Genomic DNA, 21,961 nt, shown 5'->3' on the forward strand with positions numbered 1-21,961 from the left:
ACTTTGACCAATTGGAATCTCGAATTGTGTTAACACTTTGCCATTTAAAAAAGATTTTTCCACCAGCTTTTTTTGATATTATGGTGCATTTGACTATTCATTTAGCGGGTGAGGCAAAAATAGCTGGACCGGTACAATATCGATGGATGTATCCCATTGAGAGGTGCGTGTTAATGTTTACAAATTTAAATTATTTGTCATGATATGCTAGTCATGCTAATCGACCATATATTTTTAAACTTTTTATTATTGGTGATCACAGATATCTACTCACATTAAAGTCGTATGTGCGTAATAGAAGTCGGCCCGAGGGATCAATTGCGGAAGGGTACTTGGCAGAAGAATGCTTAACATTCTGCTCGAGGTACCTGCATGGTACAAGACAAGGTTCAATCGGCCAATACGGAATGATGACTATGGTAACACTGTTAGAGAAGAATAATCCTCTATTTTCCCACTAGTAGGTCGTGCATTAGGGAAGTCTGAGGATTGTGTACTGGATAACGTTACATTTGTATAGGCACATCGATATGTCCTGTTTAACTGCCATGAACTCAGCCCAATTCTTGAGTAAGCCAACTATAGGACTTAATTTATACATAGATAAATTTACTATTTTTTTTGCTAAAACTAATGACTTTTACAGAGAACATATGAATGTTGTTAAGCGGATGAATCGTCGCGCATGGCCAAGGGACATAGAACACATTCATAATGATACATTTTATAAATGATTTAGTGATCGTGTAAGTAGTCGATTTGATAAGTTTAAGGACATGTGCATGTTTTTTATTTTTTATTTTTTATTATTCAAACATAAGCTTTTGAATGAATATTTTTGGTATCTGGATAGGTTGAACAGTTGCGCCATGAAAGGAATGAGCAGGTTTCAGAAGACCTTAGATGGCTAGCTCGGGGTCCTAGTATGGCAAGAAGATATAAAGGTTTTATTGTAAACGGCTTCAGATTTCACACCAAAGATCGTGAGAAAAAAAGAAAAACTCAACATAGTGGAGTTGTTATGACTGCAAAGACATCAAGCTTCGCAAGTGCCAATGACAGAAATCCCATTGCAGGAGATGTAACATACTATGGTGTATTGACAGACATCATAGAACTGGAATATTGTGGTACTCAGAAGGTTGTATTATTTAGGTGTGATTGGGTTGATGTTCGATCTTAAGGCAGGGGTGTTAAGAATGATGGGTTGGGGTTTACGCTTGTGAATTTGAAATGATTATGCCATACAGGTCAACATTTGTCTGATGAACCATTTGTATTTGCATCTCAAGCTGAGCAGGTGTTTTACGTACAAGACCCCATCGAGAAGGATTGGCATGTTGTAGTGAGGATGAAACCTAAAGACTTATTTGAGATGCATGGGCAAGAGTCTGCAGATGATGTTGATACATTCTTAGGCATGTCGCCCTACGATGATCAATGTTTGGAGGACCCGAGTGATGACACTGTTAGTTGGGAAAAGACAGATGTCGATGGTACAACAATTGTCACATATTTACCACCCACCCAGCCGATGGTAGAAGAACAAATAGATGATACTGAGTTATCTGATCCCATTGGAGATGACATTTTATACAATAATTGATTTCTTAAGTACCATGTTTTCTTAATGTATGAAATAGAAATTAAAATGTCTTTTTTCATATGGTTCTATTATTTATTTATTCAAAATTAAATCGTCTTATCAACATGCATCTATTTACTAATGTGACTCAGGTTCTTCTTAAGAGATGAAACTTGCCCGTTCTAAACGCACGACTAGGCTACCGATAAGCCTTATGACTGGTGGCATCAATCAGCCTCAGCTACCCGAGACTGATGTGGGTCCCTCTCAGCCTCAGTTGCCCCAGCCTATAGCGGGTCCCTCCCAGCATCAGCCTTCCTCGGCTACATCGGGTCCAGTCCAGCCTTTGTTGCCCGAGTCTACAGCGGGTCCTTCTCATCCCCAGCTTCCCCTGCCTACGGCGGGTCTCTCCCAGAGTTTGCCTCAGGATCCACACCGGACAGTTGATTCATTAGAGGATACTTCTAGTGGTATGTTATGCATTAGTTCTAATATTCTTAAAATTTTAATGCATTTTTTGCTAATAAACTATACAAGTCTGCATATTATTTATGTGCATTTTTTTTTCAACAGATTTGTTGTTCACGAAAAGGAGTCGAGGCCCCACACGATGCCATCAAGTTTGGAACATGTGTGAAGGGCAACACATTTTTATTACCACCAACAATCTAGGGCAACCTGTTAATGAAAATGCTAGCAAGCTGACAAACGTTTTGGGGATAATAGCACGTAATGAGGATTACGCACCCCTTACATATTCTAATTGGAGGGTAGTGCCAAACAAGAAGAAGGATGATATGTACGAACTTGTCATGATACTGGTGATTTGTTTTATGTATTTTATGTATTTGATTATTTATTCTTTATTCAATATGTGATTGTCTACTTTGTTTATGTGATGCAGTCCAAGTTTCAGTTTGACAAAGAGATTAAATCTTGGGTGTTGATGTCGATTGGAAAAAAATGGAGGGATTGGAAGTGCGAACTGAAGAAATTCCACTACTCACCTCATGATAATGATGAGGCGTGGCTAGCAGACCTCAATGAGCATGTCCAAATGGATCAGTCGAAGGCCCTCATTGAGTTTTGGAACTCTGAAGAAGGAAAGGTATGTGATGAGTAGTTACTAAAACCTTCATGTTATGAAATTACACAATTGTCTTAAGCTGAAATTTGATAAATTACTCGGTTGATGTGTCACATTTTAGGTCCGTAATAAGATAAATACGGAAAATCGGAGAAAACAACGCATTAGCCACACTGCAGGCACGAAGAGCTTTGCGCGAATACGTGAAGAAGAGGTAATTTTTTTATTAATCACCTAATAATTTGATGCCAATCTATTTCTCATATATAACTTATTTAAATAATGATAGAAAAACAAGAGGGCCAATGGGGAGGATTTGACCTAAGTAGATATGTTCTTGTTGACACATAGACGCAAGAATGGGATGCCTGTGGATGAGGCCTCAGCAAGAGCAATGGTATGTATATGTATCTTCTTATTTTGTTTAATCTTTTGGCAATATCAAATCTAAATTGGTGATTTTTAATTGTAGGAACAATTAAATGAACGAACTTCGCAGCAGCCAGAGGCTTCACATAATAGCACTGCGAGGAAAGATATATTCTCAGAAGTCATGGGTGACGAACGACATGGCCGTGTCCGCACTTATGGGTTTGGTCCCTCTCCTTCTGATATATGGGGCACAACATCCTACGGTGTCCAGTCCCAAGGGATGACCTCTAATGCTCATAAGATAGATGAACAATATGAGGAATTGCATGCTGAAATATCTTCACTAAGAGAAACTATAGCTGATAGAGATGCTCAAATATCTTCACTAAGAGAAACTATGACAACATTGATGGCTGCCATAACGAATCCAAGCATTAATCTAGCTACATGATTAGGTGTTTCAGCTAATCCTAGCTTGAACCAACCCTCCTCATCATCAAGCCACTTGGTTCCAACCCATCAGGTAATTATAATATTTACATGTATATTTTTATGTGTAATATGTTTTCAATTATACATAGTTCGAGCTGTATACAAGAATTGACATTGATTTATCATTTGTAGAGAGACTTGGTGAATAAGGGGAATTCTACGAGTTGCACTAATGTGACTCAAGTTCTTCTTAAGAGTATTATAAGGCCTGGGGATACTGTAGCTAAAGGAATCGTTTTGAGCACGGATCCATTGACAAAAATAGGGGGGCAAAAACTTGGAGTTGGTTTCTGGGAAGTATCTGTTCAAGTGGCAATCATACGTGATGAGGATTTGATAAGGACCCATGGACGATATAAAACAATTGGGGATGTAATTGGAACGAGTATTGCTTGGCCCACTACTTTATGTATGGTAAGTTTTTATTTTTTATTTTTTGTTTTATTATTATTATTATTTAAGCAATAGAACTTATTGTATGAGATTGTGAATGGTAATTGATTTATTTTTGTTATTTTTTATAGGGTGCAGACAGAAATGGATGATGACTACATGAAAGAAGTTTTTATTAAGTATTTGGAACTGTAAACATCTTTGTAAGTGGGGGTAGTAGGGATCTGTGGTTTCAGACTTTTGGATTGAGTTAGACACATCTAAACAATTTATTTTTATCTTAGTTTAATTATAGAGGGCACATCTAAACTCATCTAATCTCTTTAATTTAAGTTTTATAAGATTATGATTTGTGATTTGAATTTTGCATTTGTATATCTTTAATTTAATCTCTTCTGTTTCTTTTCTCTTTCTTTTTTTTTCTTTTTTTTTTTTTACATGTGGTCACTTAGTCATCATATTTGTAGGGTAAGAGCTCCTATCATACCTTTTAGTAAATTTGCATATAAGTCTTAGGCTCCATTTGGTCATCACATCAATCTTTATGAATATAATTTTTTCCAAAACCAAATGGAGCTTAAGCCCTTTTTTAACTCTGCCAATGCAACTTCTTACATTGCCGATCCCAAGCCCGGGTAAAGGAGGAGGGAAAAGGGAGCCAAGGGGAGTTGTGTCATTTTCTTCCATTTTATGTCTTTTATGATAGTATTCAATTAAGTTTAAGTTTAATACTCTCATAAAATGTTTCTTCATGGCAGCCTTATGTTGACTTGGCGAATAGCTATGGCACTAGGAAAATGTCAGAATTAGAGAGTTGTCTTGAGACAAACATGGAGAAGTTCAAAACTGTGAGTTCTCTATCTTGAATTAGTTTTCCTTACTTTTTGCCAAAGCTTGGTAGTCAACATGTTACTAAAAGGCAAGCCACACTTATACCATTGGTGGGCAGAACATGACATAATGTTTCTTTTGTTGATCATTTTATAATGCCTATTTGTATTTGTGTGTATATAATTTTATTCTGCTTTAATGGTTATTAGTTTAGAGTACATTTGGTTGCCACTAAAGAGATTTTTCTTCATATTTCATAATTTACAGAAACCTACTAAGAGCCTAAGAGTAGAAATTCCAAAGTCAAAAATTTGTTTTTCTATGCTTGTGAAATGCTCATGAGCCAAATGCAGCCTGAATGACTTTCTGATGTAAGATGTTAGAAACTATTCATGAAATGTAGGTTCCAGGGTGTGTTAGAAATTATGCAGGACTTACCGAACCAGGAAATGCAGTAAATGGCCTACTGATTCTTCTTGAAATTAACTGTGCACAAAAGTATTTCCTTCATCGATTCCTATGAAGAGTTGTTGCTCTAAGAAGAATCAAGAACTGCTTTATATGCAGGATTTGATGCTGCAGTAGCAGCTAACACACCAACCGGTTCACCAGCAAGAGAACTTCCAGGACTATTTTCGTCCACCTATCCATACTCAAATTGAATTCTACAATTGCTACAGAGGTTTCTCACTGTCCCATCATAACAGATAACGACATCTCTAAGTGTGGCCATTAGATTTTTAAACAAAGTTCCTGGTTCAGTAAGTCCTCTGGAAGAACGGATCAACACTTCCCTGGATGATATGGAATGGACCAACTCTTCATAGGGGGTCAGACCTTGAAAAAAGGAGCTCTTAACTAACCCAAATGCCTCAGAAGGATAGTCAACACCATTAACAGAATACTTATTTTGGAAGTGGAAACTCATATCCTCAACCAAACACCTTGAATAAAACTTCCCTCGGTCATAAAGTTGAAGCCCCAAAAAGCCAAGTTGTTGAACAACCTTACTGATAATTGAATCATTTTTAGAATCTATCAAATTACCCAAAGCAGATAACTTTAGCATACGAGTCACGATAGGCAGTTTTACAGTTTTCAGGTAGCTTTCCACTTGGAACTCTACAAGTTCATTGTAATTTGATCTCAAGTGAAGCAGCAAAGGTGATATGTCCTAGATCATTCAATCAGTGTGTTTTTCGCATGGTAGTCCATCATGTTCTGGACTAGGCAGTTCAGATTGATGGATTGAACTGTTCAAATGGATAGATGAGACTAGGAGAACTGTAACTTATAATACTCTGAGAGCACTGGAGAATTTCCCTAATATAAAATATCTAAAATAGATAGTTGAAGTGCTATTGTCCAATGGTTGAGATCCTTGCTATCCAAGTGAACACCCAAGTCCAGTACAGTCCAGTAAAAAGTACAAATTTACAGGACAACTCAACCTAGAATGCAGCTGAGTCGAGTTCACTGGGTCAGATGCCTAGTCAAGTCATAGAGTTTTGGAACTATGTCCGAGAGGAGCTAAGATGATGATGGTGGGTCTATCAAACCACCTAATAAATCAGGTCTGGGCAGATTACCAACCTTCTAATCCTATGGATTAGGATACCAACTAACACTTCCTCTCACACAGCTGCTCATCTTGAAATACTTGAGATATCATGGTGCGATCCATGGACGTGGCTGACTGAAACGAGTGCTACAAAGCTAGGGTCAGCACATACACATTAGTGGCTACACTCATCACCACTATCACCTTTACTGCCGCATTCACAATGCCAGGTGGGTACAGGAATGACAACCCAAACCAAGGGGCTGCAATCCTCATGAAGCATTGTTCATTCAAAGCTTTCTTGTTCTCAAATACAATCACATTATATTGCTCACTTATCGTCGTTGTCTGCTTCATCTGGGCATGGGGTCATCACATGAGTTTTACGTGATGTGCTTATGTGGGGCCATCGGCTTACGATCATTGCATGCCTGGTGCTGATGGTTTCATTCATGGCAGTTGTCTATGCAGTGGTTGCACCAGAGTGCTTGTGGCTACCTATTTTGATCTTGGCTATTGGTTGTAGTGGGCCATTCCTTGTCTACTATGTACTATTTGCAAAACAGTCCACAGAGGACCTGAATGGTGAGCCTTAAGCAAAGCAGGTTCTGGTAAAACTGGTGAAACACACATAGCCAATTGTTGCGCAGTCACTTTGTTCAAGAAAAAAGTCCTAAACATGAGTTTCAGTGACAATAAAGAATCAAGCACCAGTTGTAAATTCAGACTACCACTATGAGAACCACAGATTTGCTTTTCAACACTAAACAGCTCCAAAACTTCTGCCTTTGCTAGTAGAGACTATGGATAAAATATATGAACACAATCCCCATCAAAATCCGCACCTAGGGGAGCACAAATAAGAGGATTGATCTTAACAGTATGGTCATCATGCACATAGATAGAAAATGCTTGTAATGAATGTTTATGAGTACTAGGTGGCCTATTAATGAAAACAATGTCTTCGTCCATAATACGCCTATTTATGATTTGACCAACTTTCAAATTTGATTTAGTTTACTTTGATTCTCTTTTTTCTAATTCGGTTTTGAAAATTTTGAATGTTGGAGAAGTGCTACTGTGATTTGTCTGGATGTATTTAAGTGACTATTTTGTGTGTTCTCTACACCATAATGAAGGACCACAGCTGGTCACAGAAAGTTATGAGGTGCATTGGACACAAAAAGCTGAAATATTATGCTTTTGTACTATTTCAATTCCCAAATGGAAACATTGACTGTATGCTAGTGACAAAGGTGGGTGTAAATTGCGACTGCTCCCTTTTTGAAATTATTGCTTGGTAGCTTCATCTGTCAAACATACTTCCTTAACATGGGTTTTATAAGATAGTTCCAGAATATACTTGTACTATACTACATTCGGTTCCACAAGAACGAGGCGTTCAACTATCGGGCCTATCTTTCTTTTAGTTTTAATGTGTTAAAAACTGAATCAGCAAACTGAAGAATGCAACCGGTGCAGTAAATTGCAGTTAATTTGAATGGAAAAAAAATATTTGTTTTGTATACAAGAATCCAGGTTGTATACACTAAAATGATTAAAAAAAAAAAACTTTTCATGCACTAAATGATAACTAAACCAACCCATTGGTGCAAACTGTTCAAACCAACAAATTTTTCTCGGGATGAAAATTCCCATGACAGAAGGTTTTTTTTTTTCCCTGATAGTTTTGATACAAAGTTTAGACACTCTCATGTCGTACTTTCTTATTCCTCAGTAAATTTTATTACTTTTCCGGCAAATAAAAAACCGCATGATCAATACACACTGTACCCATCTTAATTTGAGAGCCTTTTTATTGGCCTTAGTTTGAGATCATTAATATCATTTTTATGTATTGAAATTTTCTAATTATTTTTATGTTTCCCAGTTATAGGATTTATATCTAGTGATATGTAGGTCAACTTTCCATTTACCTATTTTTATTGAGCATAATTAATCAATGTCTATGGTTGTGCAATTTAAAGATTTCCCTGATTTTGAACATAGATTACCACTTACTGAGATAGATACAATAACCATAAACAAAAGAAACATATATCCAAAAGGAGCATTTAACTATCAAATTGAAAGCCAAGGCTGTCACAACTCACAAGCAAAGAAACATATATCCGAAAGGAGCACTTGACTATCGAATTGAAAGTCAAGAGTGTTACAAGCAAAGATATTTTTTGTTTTCACTACCTTGTCATTTTATGGTTGTCAATTGGCTGGGCCTGGAGTTGTCTTTGGCCCGGGTTTTGAACTGTTTGGGCCAGGCCTATGCAAAATTTAGATTTTACCTGGTCCGAGTCCAGCCCATTCACAGCCCTTCATGGATTACATATACTGCCATTGCATGAACAAACTCATTATGTGAAACTTCCAAAAACTCCTTATTTAAGATTACATATATTGCTATTTCCAAAGCTACAATTATGCTACTCATAACCAAAGGCTCTAGGATTCCTGATTTGGAAGATGCAGTACAATAGTGTGGTAAACCTAGACTCAAGTGGTAAATTGAGCCATATCGTTGTGTTGAGCATCCTTGTGGTTTCTTTATAACTTGTAGGGTTTTGTTATCATGATGCACCACGCATCTAGGTACTAATATCTTTTGACCTTTCAAAAAACAAGCCTAGATTTTGTTCTAACTGAATATTCAGTTGCATGTTTGCATATTTAGGAATAATAAATTTTCCCTTAATGGGGCCTAAAAGCACATATCGTTGACTCAGGGAAACATGGAGAAAATTGTGGATCCATCCATCCATCATGATGCCTGCATACACACATTCACAAACACACCTCATCCATCCATCCGTGCAAGCATACATACATCCATCCATACTCCATCCATTCATGCATGCATATACACACATAAAAACATGGATTTCATCATACAACTATGCACCCATTAAAAAATGAAATGGAAAATCAGGTTGCTTGTTTTGAAAACTAGTTACTTCCATTTTCTATTTTTTTAAGACTGAGAATTTATTCCTCATTGTGGCAGGCATACACGAACAAGCTGGAGAACAAGGTTTCACGTCTGGAAGAAGAGAATGAAAGGCTCAAGAAGCAAAAGGTCGGCATTTCATCTCTCCTTGCGATTTTATTTTATTTTTTTCTAAATGGGGTTGCAGGACCATGCAGAGTTGGTTATATCTAAGTTTTGGTCGGATATTGCCTAAGAATTAGATTGTGTTTGTTTTCATTTTGGTTACATTTTAAGGCATCTTATGTTAAAAAAGCTAGGATTCAGTGGCCTTATTGTTGTTTTTTGTTTGTTTTTCATTAGTTTCTCATAGCAAGTTGCGATTTTGGTTCGTTTCCTTTTGCTATTGAAATGTTAGGAATTTACTTAGCATTTAGAAACTGCGGGCTGCTCCTTGTTTATTTTTCTTTGTTAGATAGACTTGGTAGAAGAGAAGTATCTTGTCCCAGCTTCTTAGGGTCTGCTTCAAGGATCTTTTTTTTTTCTTGGTTGCCAAAATTCCTATCTAGGACCCTATCTTGTGCGAGTGAAAAAGCCATCTTGTCCATTATCACCACCTCTATCATGGTCTTGTTAGAGTATCTAAGGGCCCGTTTGGCCGGGTGGATTGGAAGGGATTGAATGGTATTAGGATGGATGGCATGGATTTCTAGGTAATGATGGTGTTGTCAGTGGATTGTCTTGAGCTCCATGGGATTGCTATATCCCTGGATTGCTATATCCAGTCTATTTGGCATGCCTGGCCAATCTGGGAATTAAACCTTCCCATCCCTTCCAATCCCACGAACCGAACATGTCCCAGGCAATTTTGAACGGATTAGGGTGGATTGGATGGGATTTAAAGGTAATGATGGTGTTATCAGTGGATTGTCTTAAGATCCATGGGATTGGGATCAGATTACCGACTCTGTTTGGCATGCCCGGCCAATCCCGGGATTTAACGTCTAATCCCTTCCAATACCATCCAATCCCTTCCAATTCGACCTACCAAACAGGCCCTAAGGTAAATTAATAGAATCTTACGAATATGAATGAACTGAATCAATCATATTTATCATCTACATTCTGACTGTTGAGTTTTTTTATTTCTTCAGGTTTTGGATGCTTCTTGTACATGCTTGACTAGCAACGAAATCCACTTCAAGAATATCAGGTGATGACTTATGTTTGCTTTTTCTTTCTAAATTTTTCATACTTGGTGTGTTTTTCTTATTGGTTTTCTTTTACAAGGCCAATTTTTGTTTCCTTTGTTGCTTATGATTTGCAATACCTGCCAGCAAGCAATTGAGTAGGGGTTGTATTGTGGTGCTTGTAAGCCTTGTAGCACCGTATAGTTTGATACAATGACAATTTATTCATGTGATTGAAGTTCCAATTGAAGGAAAATCACTAAGAAAAAAGGAAATGAAAAAAGAAAGAAAAGAGAAGAAAAGTTCCAATTGATACAATGACAATTTTTTTTTACTTTGACACTTTCCCAACTATAGAGGTGACTTGTGAAATTGATTGTCCTTTTATTTTCTTGTTTGTCATAGGCCTTGATTGTTTATAAAGGTTCAAGTCTTCAACAAATAGAGGGCTTGGTTCTGCAACACTCTACAGCTCCAAGCAATATAATCTCAATGCTATGCCACTTACCGAATCAGCTATATGCTTCTCAGCCCATTGCAGGGAAACTTCTCAGAGAGGAATTTAGGCTCATTGCAAGAAAAGGGCCTACATCACACATAGTGGACACGTGATCATGGCCAGTGAGGTTGGTGTTGTAGACATTTGCCAGAAGATGTGGCTAGGAAAGGAAGACATATGATCGGTCTAGAAGGGGACCGTACTGAAACAGTTCATGTGAAATGCTAAGAAAGGAAGACATTTATAGTTTGTTTTAAAAACTTTAAATAGACCATTAATTGTAATTTTGTTGATATTGTGCTAATTGTTGTCTTGATGAATGTTAGATTATTGGGTAATTCAAGTTCTTGTCATTCAATCATAGGTTTTTGATAGTTATGCAGATAGAAATTTGATAGTTAGATTGATGGAGATTTGATTGTAGGACAACAATTATAGGAAAGGATTAGTCAGAATTAACAGGAATTTGTGTGAAAGGATTAGTAAAGAATCAAGAGGAATTTCTATTATCGGTACTTTTAGCGGCGTTTCTCTAATTTTTGCAGCACTTGTTACATTTTTTGCCGGCGTTTTTATACTTCTAGCGGCATTTCTAACAAAATTTACATACGTTTCTTATCACTTTAACGGCGTTCTTTTAGTTTTTTGCGGCGTTTTTTGTCGCTTTTTACCAGCGGTTATTGGAGTTTTTAGCGGCGTTTGTACAATTGTTTCCGACGCTTGGTGGAGTTTCTAGCGGCGTTTTTTACTTCCATTAGCGGCGCTTTAATAGTTTGTAGCGGCAATCGCAAAAATAGTAAGCGCCGCTAAAGTCAACTTTTTGTGGCAGCTGTTAAAAACGCCGCTAAAAGTGGGAGACTGCCGGTAAAACATATAGCATAGCCATCTTGTAGTGGCACATGCCCGACCGCCGGTAATTCTTATACCGGCAGTTTTTTGGACATTTAGTGGCAGTTTTGGCTGTCGGTAAAGGTCACTTTTCTTGTAGTGAGTACATGGTGGGGCACACCTGTTCTTGGTCTTGGGTTTGAAATAAACGCATAAGATAATACACCTTCAACGTTTTATTTATTTATTTATTTTATTTTATTTATTTTATTAAGAATTTAAGAACTTAGTCGATTTGGCAAAAATAAAATAAAATAAAAACTGTACAAAAATTCAGGCAAGCGCCACAGAAAATTAGATAGAACCTTGCCTATCGTTTAACAGAGCCAAATACATCAGTGTACCATTTACTAGGGTGCACACGGGTCGGTTCGGTCCGGTTCTAGGGTGAAACCGGAACCGAACCATTCCTAACGGTTCTACAATTTTTGGAACCGGAACCAGACCGTTAGCACCCTAGAACCGAACCGGAATCGGACCGTGAAAAACGGTTCGGTTCAGGATCGTTTCCATGGTTCTGGGCCGGAGAATGAACATAAAAGAAATTTTCCAAGACAATCAACGAAAGAAAACAAACGATAATGAATTGCTTCAAAAAGAAAAGGAAGAAAGGTCTGGATTTTGAAATCTGACCTGAAGTAGGAGTTGTGGGAGAGGATCAGACAGTGGAGATGGTAGGTGGAGCCCATGGCATGAACGACGATGTTGGAGAACAAGCTAGAGTTGAAGCCCTCAATCTAGATGTGCTCGCAGAGGGAGGTGAGGTTGCAATTAAGGGCCCGCAGTTCGCTGCTGCTGCGATCATTGTCCGATTGCTACGCCCGACCAATCGACATCTTTCCATTGGTGCCATACAACTGGGGTTTAGGGTATTGGGATTCCATCACAGTTCCTTTCTTTCTCTTCTATTTCTCAAAGATGGAAAGCCATTGGAAGAGAGAGAGAGAGAGAGAGAGAGAGAGAGAGAGAGAGAGAGAGAGAGAGAGGGCAGAGGGAGGGCGATAGTCCGCAGTCGGCGAGAGCGCAGGGGTAGGACGCTCAATGAGCGAGACGGCAGGGGTAGGGCGCTAAAGGTGTTAGGGTTTTTTCTTTTAAAATTAAAGCTCGGATCAACGGTTTGGTTCACGGTTCGGTTCGGCTCTATAGGACCCTAAACCGGAACCGATCCGTAATCAACAGTTCTGAAAATTTTAGAACCGAAACTGGACCGTTGGCACCTTAGAACCAAACTAAACCGGACCGATCCAACAGTTCCAGTCCGGTTACACGGTTCCACCGATTAAATGTGCACCCCTACCATTTAGATACAGCGAACCTCATTCTAGGGTGGAGAATCGATAACAACGGCACCACCACATGCGTGAAGTCCCACAACAGCTGCTTGATCACGTTCCAATAGATTTAAGAATTTAAGACAACAGCACCACCACCATCTGCCTCCAACGAACGAGTAAACTGGTAGTTGCAGGATCACTACAGCTAGAGAAAAGTAACTACAAGTACCAAAAAACAAAGAGTTGCAGGGAACCTCGGGACGCGGATGGCCTACTGACGCTGCCAGTAGCGAGGTGGCTACTGGATAGTGTTCTTTGGGCACTACCATGATATATTTGTTCAATCCATTCTGTCCATCCTTGTTTTTTTTTTCGATAATTTAAGGCATGAAACTAAAAATGGGGCAGATCCAAATCTCATCTGGACCACACAACGGGAAAACTTTGATGACTGAACGTCCACCATTAAAACTTTCTAGGTCTACTGTAATGTTTTATTTGTCATCCAACCTGTTGATTAGATCCAAAAGACCTGGATGAAGGGAAAACACAAATATCAGCTTCATCTAAAACTCTTATGCTCCCCAAGAAGTTTTTAATGGTGTGCGTTCAATCACGACTGCTTCATCTAGTGTGGTTCACATAAGACTTATATCTACCTAATTTTTAGCCCAATCCCCTAAAATAATATAAAAAAATGGATGGGGTGAGGAGATAAAACACATCCATCATGGTGAGGCCCATAGATTACCATCCAGTAGCTATCATCATGGTGAGGCCCATAGATCACCATCCAGTGGCTATAGGCTGCCTGTAGCGGGGCATTTTTTTTTATTTTTTTTTTACACACGCACACACACCCCACGAACGCACGCCGTGGGATTTCACGTGGGTACTCGACCCCTTGACCCGGTGTTGAAACTCCTGGAAGTCTACCACCCGGGTAGGAGGAAGGACCCTGTAGTGGGGATATGATTCCTTATTCTTAAGTCGCTTGATATACACTGATAAATCATCATTTACCTGCTTCAACTTTCAAAGAAAGCAACCATTTTACATGATATTAGAATAATATTAGAGCAGAAGGTTTCATCCCCCCAAGTCAAAAGAATATTAAAGTCCTTTAATATACATAAGAATATTAAAATCCTTTAATATACATTGATATGACATCTTGTAATGGCTCGAGCTTTTTAGAGAAAGTAGCCGTTTTGACATGTAGCCATCATGGTACCGTGGAATGCCAAAAATGGTCTGTATATCTCTCTTTCTTAAATGAGGCAGCGTGATTAATAAATCAAGACCAACCGTTTAGTTGTCCTCACCATGAATGGATGACTTTTTGAAGATGAGAATTTTGGAATGGTCACCTTAAAGCACTTAGTTCCAAGATTTAAAATCTATTTGGGAACATGTGGCCCCAACTGTACCTGTATTGTCCATGAATAATATGGGTGGTTCGGCCCTACCGCCCGAGACAGCTCAATACAATCATGACATGAGGTGATCCATAGCTGTATTGGTAGTGAACAATATGTTACCTAACACCGATTTCAAACCTTGTTTAATGCCACATTGCTCTAAAGGTTACTATTTCAGATGGCCCATATGATTCAATGCTTGTGAACGGCAAACAATTCGCCATCATGATAGGCCCCGGAGATGGACGGCTCTGATTGACACATCACATTATCACATCTTTTTAGCAAGATGGTTTCACCATATTCTGGTTCTTCCTGCTCAACCATCGCATCCCTATCTAATTAAAGGTGGGACGATTGTTATGTCAGTTGTGGAATATGGTCCAGCTGGTAGACTGATTGACACGTCACCTTCTCATGTCCTTTTTAGTAAGATGGGTTCTTCTTCTCCACCATGGCAGAAGTTTTACGTGTACATAGCTGAATGTATATTTAGTTACTTCAACAGAATACAACTCAAAATTTTTACCAATTTAATCTTTCAAGTTAACAGCCATAGTTTCCGATTGAAAATATCTTTCAAATATGAATGAATTAGATGGTCTCTCTCTTTCTATCTATAAGCAGGGCCGCACCTAATCTGCTCCCTATCGCTTAAAATAGCCAAATAGGACACTGTCATTTAGATACAGCGAACCTCATCCAGGATGGGAAAACACAATAACAGCGGCCCAACCACCTGCTTGAAGTCCCACAATAGCTGCTAGACCACATTCCAATAGATGCAAGAATTTTAGGACCACCTATGACAACCTTAAAATTGTGTACCCTTAGAACTATCATTAGTAGTTATAAATTAAAATTTTTATTTTAGAATAAAAACAAGTTAATAGTTGAGTTGGTAAAGGCACTCTTGGTCTTGAGAAACATTAAGGGATTAACTTTTACTGTTGTATGATGGCCACACCAATCAAATATAGCCATACGAATCATTCGTATCTTGGATTCTAAAATGGTGATCAAACCCATTCCCAATTTGAGATTTGTGATGTCAATGGATGGCTCATATCTATCCGATAAGATCAAAGGATCATTTAAAATAAGAGAAAAAGGAAAATTAAAAAGTTAAAAAATTTTATCGTCTGGACAATATAAACACTGGTTCGATAGGTCAATGTTCGACTGGTTGACAAGGCATTTTAACCAATCAAAAAAGTAGTTTCGACCAATCGAAAAAGACAAAAAATGTCTAGTGAATTTTGTTAACTTCAACCGGTCAAAGGTACTGTCGACCGATTTGTTCGACCACTCGACGATACACTAGTATGTTCAGTTTGATTAAAATTTTGACGTCTTATTTACACCATGAAAATTATTAATAACTTATTGATTTCCTTAAGAATGTTGGGATGATCATAACACTTTGGTTAATTGGGTTGTTCCCCACATTGAGACGAAGTTATTCTAAAAACTTTTGGATAAAGAAAGTAAATGAAAATGATTAATCATGTGTGGACTGATTGCACTGATGTATATAAATAGAAATATAATTTCAATTTCAATTATTTAGGCGATTGTAAACTGATTGGTTTTAGGATAACATTTAGGAATCCACTTCACCAGATTTCATGTGAGTGATCACAACATGTTTCCTCTCCGTTGCAATTAAAACATTCATTTCATTGTTTTGATGTTTGTGATTCTTTGTATTGAGTGTTTTGTTGAATTTTCTTAGTGTTTTTTTTTTTAATTTTTTATTATATATATATATTTTTTATTTGAAGAAGGTTGCTATTTCATTGATTTGAACAAAAAGGACTATATAGCCTACACCATTTGTAGGCCCTTCGGGCAGCCCGAGCTACAAAATTCCGTGGGGGGCCGATCGTAAGGGGTCAGGGATTTAAAATCCCCTCAACACCCCCCACCCCCTAAAAAAAAAAAGAAAAAATAAAGTAAGAGCAGCGTGGCTATCAGATCCTAACCCGACCCTATCTAGGAATATCAGGCTGCATGAATTGAAATGCCATATGTTGCTCTATATATATATATATATATATATATATATATATATATATAATGTAACTAATATTAAATATTATACATCCATTGCCATGCCTCACATAATTGCGCCAAATCCCTATACATACTCCCTGAATGATCTGTAGGTACTTCGGGTGACTTAGGGGCCATCCTTGGATTCCCACAATATGTGAAAGCTTACCAAGATGGTAGAAGCCTGCCCTACAAGGGGAGATGTGGGTTGATGGAATCTAACTTAAGCAAGTAGACTAATCAACCCATTTGATGCATTTACACATCCATGCATCTCATGACATTAATGCATTCCTATTTTACTTATGACGCATTTGAACCATGATGGGTTCGTTCACTAGGCCTGGCCAGCTAACATTATATTGATAGAAAAATCATAGAGATGATTTAGTGGATGATGAAACGTTTGCTTAAGTTTTTGGGCAAGAAGGTGAACCAATGGATGATTCACAAGGGCAATGGAAATATTTTAATGAAGACGAGCTGAATATATTAAATCACTAGAACATCTAATTGAACTTGTGTCATTTCGTTAATTATGCCTTTGAAAAAATCTTAAGTTGAGTAGCTGAAAGTTATGAATAGTTAAAGCATAAAAGGTTTAATAAAGGCCCGAATGGGTGGGTTGTGGTAAGATAGTTTTTTTTTTTTTTTCTTTCTTTTTTAATGTTATCAATATATGGAATGAATGCATATAAGTTATCTTGGTGTTGGATATATGTATGTGACCGAGATAATTGAATGTGACATGTCCTACTAAATGTTTGAGATTGAGAACTTAGTGTACATTTTTACTTAGCCTTTGGAAAATGGTATGAAGAAATGTTTTAGTATACTTGGTATATAGGTCATGTGTCATAACTCAGGTCTGAGGATTCAGGCATGATAAAATAGCATCAGAGCAAGGCTTTCTTAAAAACCTAGTGTGATATGTAGGTTATGTACCTCACACACTTACATAATTGGTAGACCCATTGAATCATAAATTGTACACTTGGGATTCCCAAATTGGTTGTTGTTTGAAATAAGTAGAAACTAAAAATTAGGGTTCCCTATTAGTTGATATGTCAACCAAAAACTTAAAAATTAAGTTAGAATTTTTCCTACACTCTGATTTCAGTATATTTTAGGTTAAGATGTATTACTTTATAAAATTCATAACTATAAAGGTACTCTTAATTGACGTGATTCAAAAGCTTAATCAAAGATAGAAAACTCTAAATTAAAATTTTTTAAAAAATAATAATTAGAAAATTTAGAACTGATAATCACTGCATAGACGAAGGGAGTAAGTGTAGACTACTAAGAAATTGACAAGTTCTAGGTAGACTTGATTTGAAGAATTCTTGAAATTTTTGTAGTTGATAAAACTAACTAAAATTTTACAATGATGTTGTACACTTAAGAAGAAATACCCATAAAAATTTTGGGCAAGAATCGAATTTTCTAAGTAGCTAAAATGCTAATTAGAACAATGACCAATGACAACAATCTGGTCTGATCAGTCTAAACTTTTCCCAAAACTCAATTAAGTGGAATCATTTTACTGAAAAAATTCTTTTGAATCAAAATTTAAATATTCAAATCTTATTACACAATCTTATTAAGTCTTAATCAAACCTCCTTATAGGAAAATTATGGTACCTAAGAAGACGTGCAACTTTTGAGTTATAATACCATCTGTTAGTGCCACTATTCCTCATGAACCAGTAGAAGACGTCCCCACTCCAATTGAAGAAGACTCGACAAAAAGGGAACAAGATGAGCTGAGCCGTATCTTGCACGTTCCACTAGCCTTCAGGCACTTTTTAAAGTTGCCAAGGTGAGTAAATGATGATGAGGGAGAAGATGTGCCTCAGTTTCATCTACCTCCTCCTACAACAGACCATGGTGGAGTTGGATCAAGTACCCAATTGCCTTTATCACCAAACGTTATGTGTGCCAATTTCATTAGATATAACTCATAGTCATGGGACGCTGCATTTGGATTGGTGAATCAGATTGCGACTATGATGAAACAACAACATGATTAATTCACAATTCAATGGAACTTGTTGGTGAATCATAACCAAGCATTATAAGGTTATCATAGACAGAGTCAGCTAGGACCGGATAGATGTACGAAGTGGAGTTATTCGAAAAATTCATGAAGCTCCGTCCTCTAATATTTAAGGGTGTCATAGATCCTATAGTTGCCGAGGATTGGATGAAACAGGTCAAAAAGATATTAAAAGCTATGAGTTGTCTCGAGAACCAAAAGGTTCAACTAGCATTGTTTATTTTACAAGGTGAAGCGGATGTTTGATGGACCTTGGCCAAAAGAAAGGTTGAAACTGGTCATAGACTTGGAAAGAATTTCAAGAGAAATTTAGTGAAAAATATTTCTGCAAGGCCTTCGTAGTCAAAAAATGGCTAAGTTTTCAAGGCGAGAACAGGGTACGATGACAGTATGAAGCAAAATTCACTGAGCTGTCAAATATGTATATATATATATATATATATATATATATATCAAAGATGGTGGATGGTGAGGAATATAAAATTTCAAGTTTTGATGAAAGTCTTCGTTAGAACATTAGAACTAAGTTTTATTGTGATGACATAAAGAAATATTCTCAAATTGTTGATAAAGCTCTTTAAGCCGAAAGAGATAATTAATGAGCGATTCTTAAAGTCTCGAGCTCAGATAAGAGAGACGGGAAGTCACATTAGGACTGCCCCAAATCAACAACAACCATTGGATAAGAGGCAACAGACAAATATTCATATTGTAGTACCAAATAGTTAGGACCAATTCTTCATTGAAAGTTGCACATACTGTAGGAAGTATGAATATAAAGCTCAAAGCTATAGAACCCAATTCATAGATATTGGCCAGATTCCACCGCTACAGCAAATTCCTCCTAAGATGCAACTTCCTGAATCGTCTCAATAGTCTGTTCAATCTTCATAGGCATCTAAACCATTGATTAATATCCACAGGCGTCATGATCTCTACCTCCAAGGCCACTGTAGTATCCACAGAACTGGCCTCAGCCATCAACGCAACCTCCAATATCTCAGAACTGAGGGAAAGTCTTCAGGCAACAACCTTCTCAAGATAATTAAAGTATATGTTATCCTATCTACTAAAGAACTAGAGATTGATAACAATGTCATTAAAGGTACGGTTGATATACATCAGAAACATGTTATTATTTTGTTTTATTCTACAGCTACTATGTCATTTACTACAAGCGCCATAGTGAAATGACTAGGGAACCGTGTGAACCTTTGTATAGTAATCATCGTAAAATCGTCAATGGGGAAAGTAGTTACTTTGACCCATATATGTAAATCTCGAGAAGTAAATATCTACAGTAATATAATGCCAGTTCACGTAGTTGTGTGGATATGAAGGGGTATGATGTAATCATTAGGATGGATTAGCTTACCGTTGGTTATGCCAAGATTGATTGTTATGCAAAAACTATCACATTTTTTGTCCCTCAAAAGGAACCTTTACAAATTTCGAGGGTACAAAAAGATAGGAATGTGGATCGCATCATGATACTGAATGAAAATGAATTGATGAAATTAGATATGGAGCATATTTAGTATCCTGAAGATTTTTAGGACATACCCAATCTAACGACTCGATGGGAAGTTTATTTTATTATCGATTTATTGCCATGTACTACAATTTCTATGCAGCCATATCTGTCTAGGTAGGGGTTGTGTGGGGCCTACTATCATGTATGGGTTTTATCCACATTGTCAATCCATTTCCCCAAATTATTTTATGGTATGAACCCAAAAATGAGGCAAATCTAAGGAACAAGTGGACCACATGATAATAATACTCATCATTGAAACCTTCCTAGGGGCTACTGTGATGTATATTTTCCATCCAACCTATTCATAAGGTCACATAGACCTAGATGAAGGGAAAAGACAAATTTCAGCTTAATCAAAAACTTTTGTGGCCCCCAAAAAGTTTTCAACAATAGATGTTTAATGTTGCACATAAAAGGGAATCAAACAAAGTAATCAAAATTACATAAGCAAATCCAATAGAGAACAATCCAAATTTACATGAAAAAATCCTTATTGGAAAAAACCATGACAAAAAGTGATAATGCACTATGAAGAAGGGTTCACTCGTCGAATTTGATGTTACAACTAAGGATAATTTTTGGTGTGGCACAATCATATAGCCTGTGCCCCTTCACACCATCACCATAATTAACAAAGATATACTTTTTAGCCCCTTGGTCTAACTTATCTCTCTCAATTGATGGTATGTGAGAGTAAGCATCGCAACTAAATACTCGCAGCCCCGAATAGTCTACCTTCTGACCACTACACACTTTCTCTAGAATTTTACAATCAATATATGCAGAAGATGACTGATTTTTTTTTTAAGTAAGATTTCATATAAAATTGAAAGAAGGAGCTATACAATGCTCTAGGATAGGCCTGAAAACAAAAAGGACTAAACAAGCCTACCCACCAAGAAAGGGAAAATACACAAACTTACAGATCTCTCATGTATCATAAACCAACTTTGTCAAGAAAGAGTAAGCCTTTAATGAGGGGAGGGAGCTCAGCTATGGATTGGAAGGAAGAATGGGCTTGGCTACCACTGCCCATTTGGGTGAGATCGTCTGTCATGGCATTGGATTCCCTGGGAGAATAGGAGAAGCATATCTCCATATTATCCTTGAGGGATTTGATTCTGGTCCACCAATACCACATGACCCATGATGGGGAGGATACCTTGGAGAGAGCTTCCACCACGGATTTGGAGTCGCTGACTAGTTCCACCTTATTGAGGCCCTTAGCCTTGCAGTGGGAAAGGGCCTCCCAAAAAACCTTGGTCTCAGCCTGACCATTAGAGCTTATCCCATATCCAGAGTGGAAGGCAAAGATGAGATCTCCCAAGTGATCTTTAGCAACACCACCACCCCCAAATGGGCCTGGGTTGCCTAAGGAGGAGCCATTAACATTCATTTTAATCCACCAAGTAACAAGACATGTTTAATGGACTTAGTCCACATTTGTTTGCCCAACCCATCATTTCTTATCATGCATCAGGCCCTCTCCTTAAGAGTCAGATTCATCCACTTAGCCACATAATTATGCTCTAGTGTGTAGCGCACTATGTTGTGCCTCATGATCTCTTCATCTTTATAAAAATAATTGAATTCCCCATAAGTGAATTCTCCACTATTGTATGTCCTCAACACTTTCAGATTTCACCTTGATTGATTTTCCACCATTGTCTTCCACTATTTGAAGTTAGTGAAAATCTCAAATTTATTTTTCAGAAAATAAACCCAGACCTTTTTAGAATAATTGTCAATGAATGTAATGAACCATGACGACCCTCC

General features: G+C 37.5%; 2 protein-coding genes and 2 long non-coding RNA genes across 4 annotated transcripts; 3 read left to right on the forward strand and 1 right to left on the reverse strand.

Moving 5' to 3' along the window:
• Nucleotides 1-1,751: 1,751 nt before the first annotated feature.
• On the forward strand, nucleotides 1,752-2,708 carry LOC131227359 (uncharacterized). Its single transcript, XM_058223149.1, has 3 exons — nucleotides 1,752-2,055; nucleotides 2,159-2,406; nucleotides 2,490-2,708. The coding sequence occupies exons 1-3, from the start codon at nucleotides 1,752-1,754 to the stop codon at nucleotides 2,706-2,708; spliced, it is 771 nt and encodes a 256-aa protein (XP_058079132.1).
• An 89-nt stretch (nucleotides 2,709-2,797) lies between these two features.
• On the forward strand, nucleotides 2,798-3,279 carry LOC131230410 (uncharacterized). The gene is made up of 3 exons (XR_009164021.1): nucleotides 2,798-2,886; nucleotides 2,962-3,069; nucleotides 3,145-3,279. It is a non-coding gene; the product is annotated as an uncharacterized LOC131230410 (long non-coding RNA).
• Nucleotides 3,280-4,683: 1,404 nt separating this feature from the next.
• LOC131230413 (uncharacterized) lies at nucleotides 4,684-10,947 on the forward strand. The gene is made up of 3 exons (XR_009164024.1): nucleotides 4,684-4,777; nucleotides 10,417-10,475; nucleotides 10,877-10,947. It is a non-coding gene; the product is annotated as an uncharacterized LOC131230413 (long non-coding RNA).
• A 10,175-nt stretch (nucleotides 10,948-21,122) lies between these two features.
• On the reverse strand, nucleotides 21,123-21,581 carry LOC131227371 (uncharacterized). The gene has a single exon (XM_058223158.1). The coding sequence runs from the start codon at nucleotides 21,579-21,581 to the stop codon at nucleotides 21,123-21,125; it is 459 nt and encodes a 152-aa protein (XP_058079141.1).
• Between the last annotated feature and the right edge of the window lie 380 nt (nucleotides 21,582-21,961).

This window comes from Magnolia sinica, chromosome 2, assembly GCF_029962835.1.
Source record: "Magnolia sinica isolate HGM2019 chromosome 2, MsV1, whole genome shotgun sequence".
NCBI lineage: Eukaryota > Viridiplantae > Streptophyta > Magnoliopsida > Magnoliales > Magnoliaceae > Magnolia > Magnolia sinica.

What these genes read in the sequence shown, in the direction of transcription:
- LOC131227359 (XM_058223149.1), top strand. Translation starts at nt 1,752, where the DNA reads ATGAAACTTGCCCGTTCTAAACGCACGACTAGGCTACCGATAAGCCTT. An exon ending in ATTAGAGGATACTTCTAGTG is followed by an intron (nt 2,056 to 2,158) that starts GTATGTTATGCA and finishes TTTTTTCAACAG; the next exon opens with ATTTGTTGTTCACGAAAAGG. An exon ending in ACGAACTTGTCATGATACTG is followed by an intron (nt 2,407 to 2,489) that starts GTGATTTGTTTT and finishes TATGTGATGCAG; the next exon opens with TCCAAGTTTCAGTTTGACAA.
- LOC131227371 (XM_058223158.1), bottom strand. Translation starts at nt 21,581, where the DNA reads ATGAATGTTAATGGCTCCTCCTTAGGCAACCCAGGCCCATTTGGGGGT.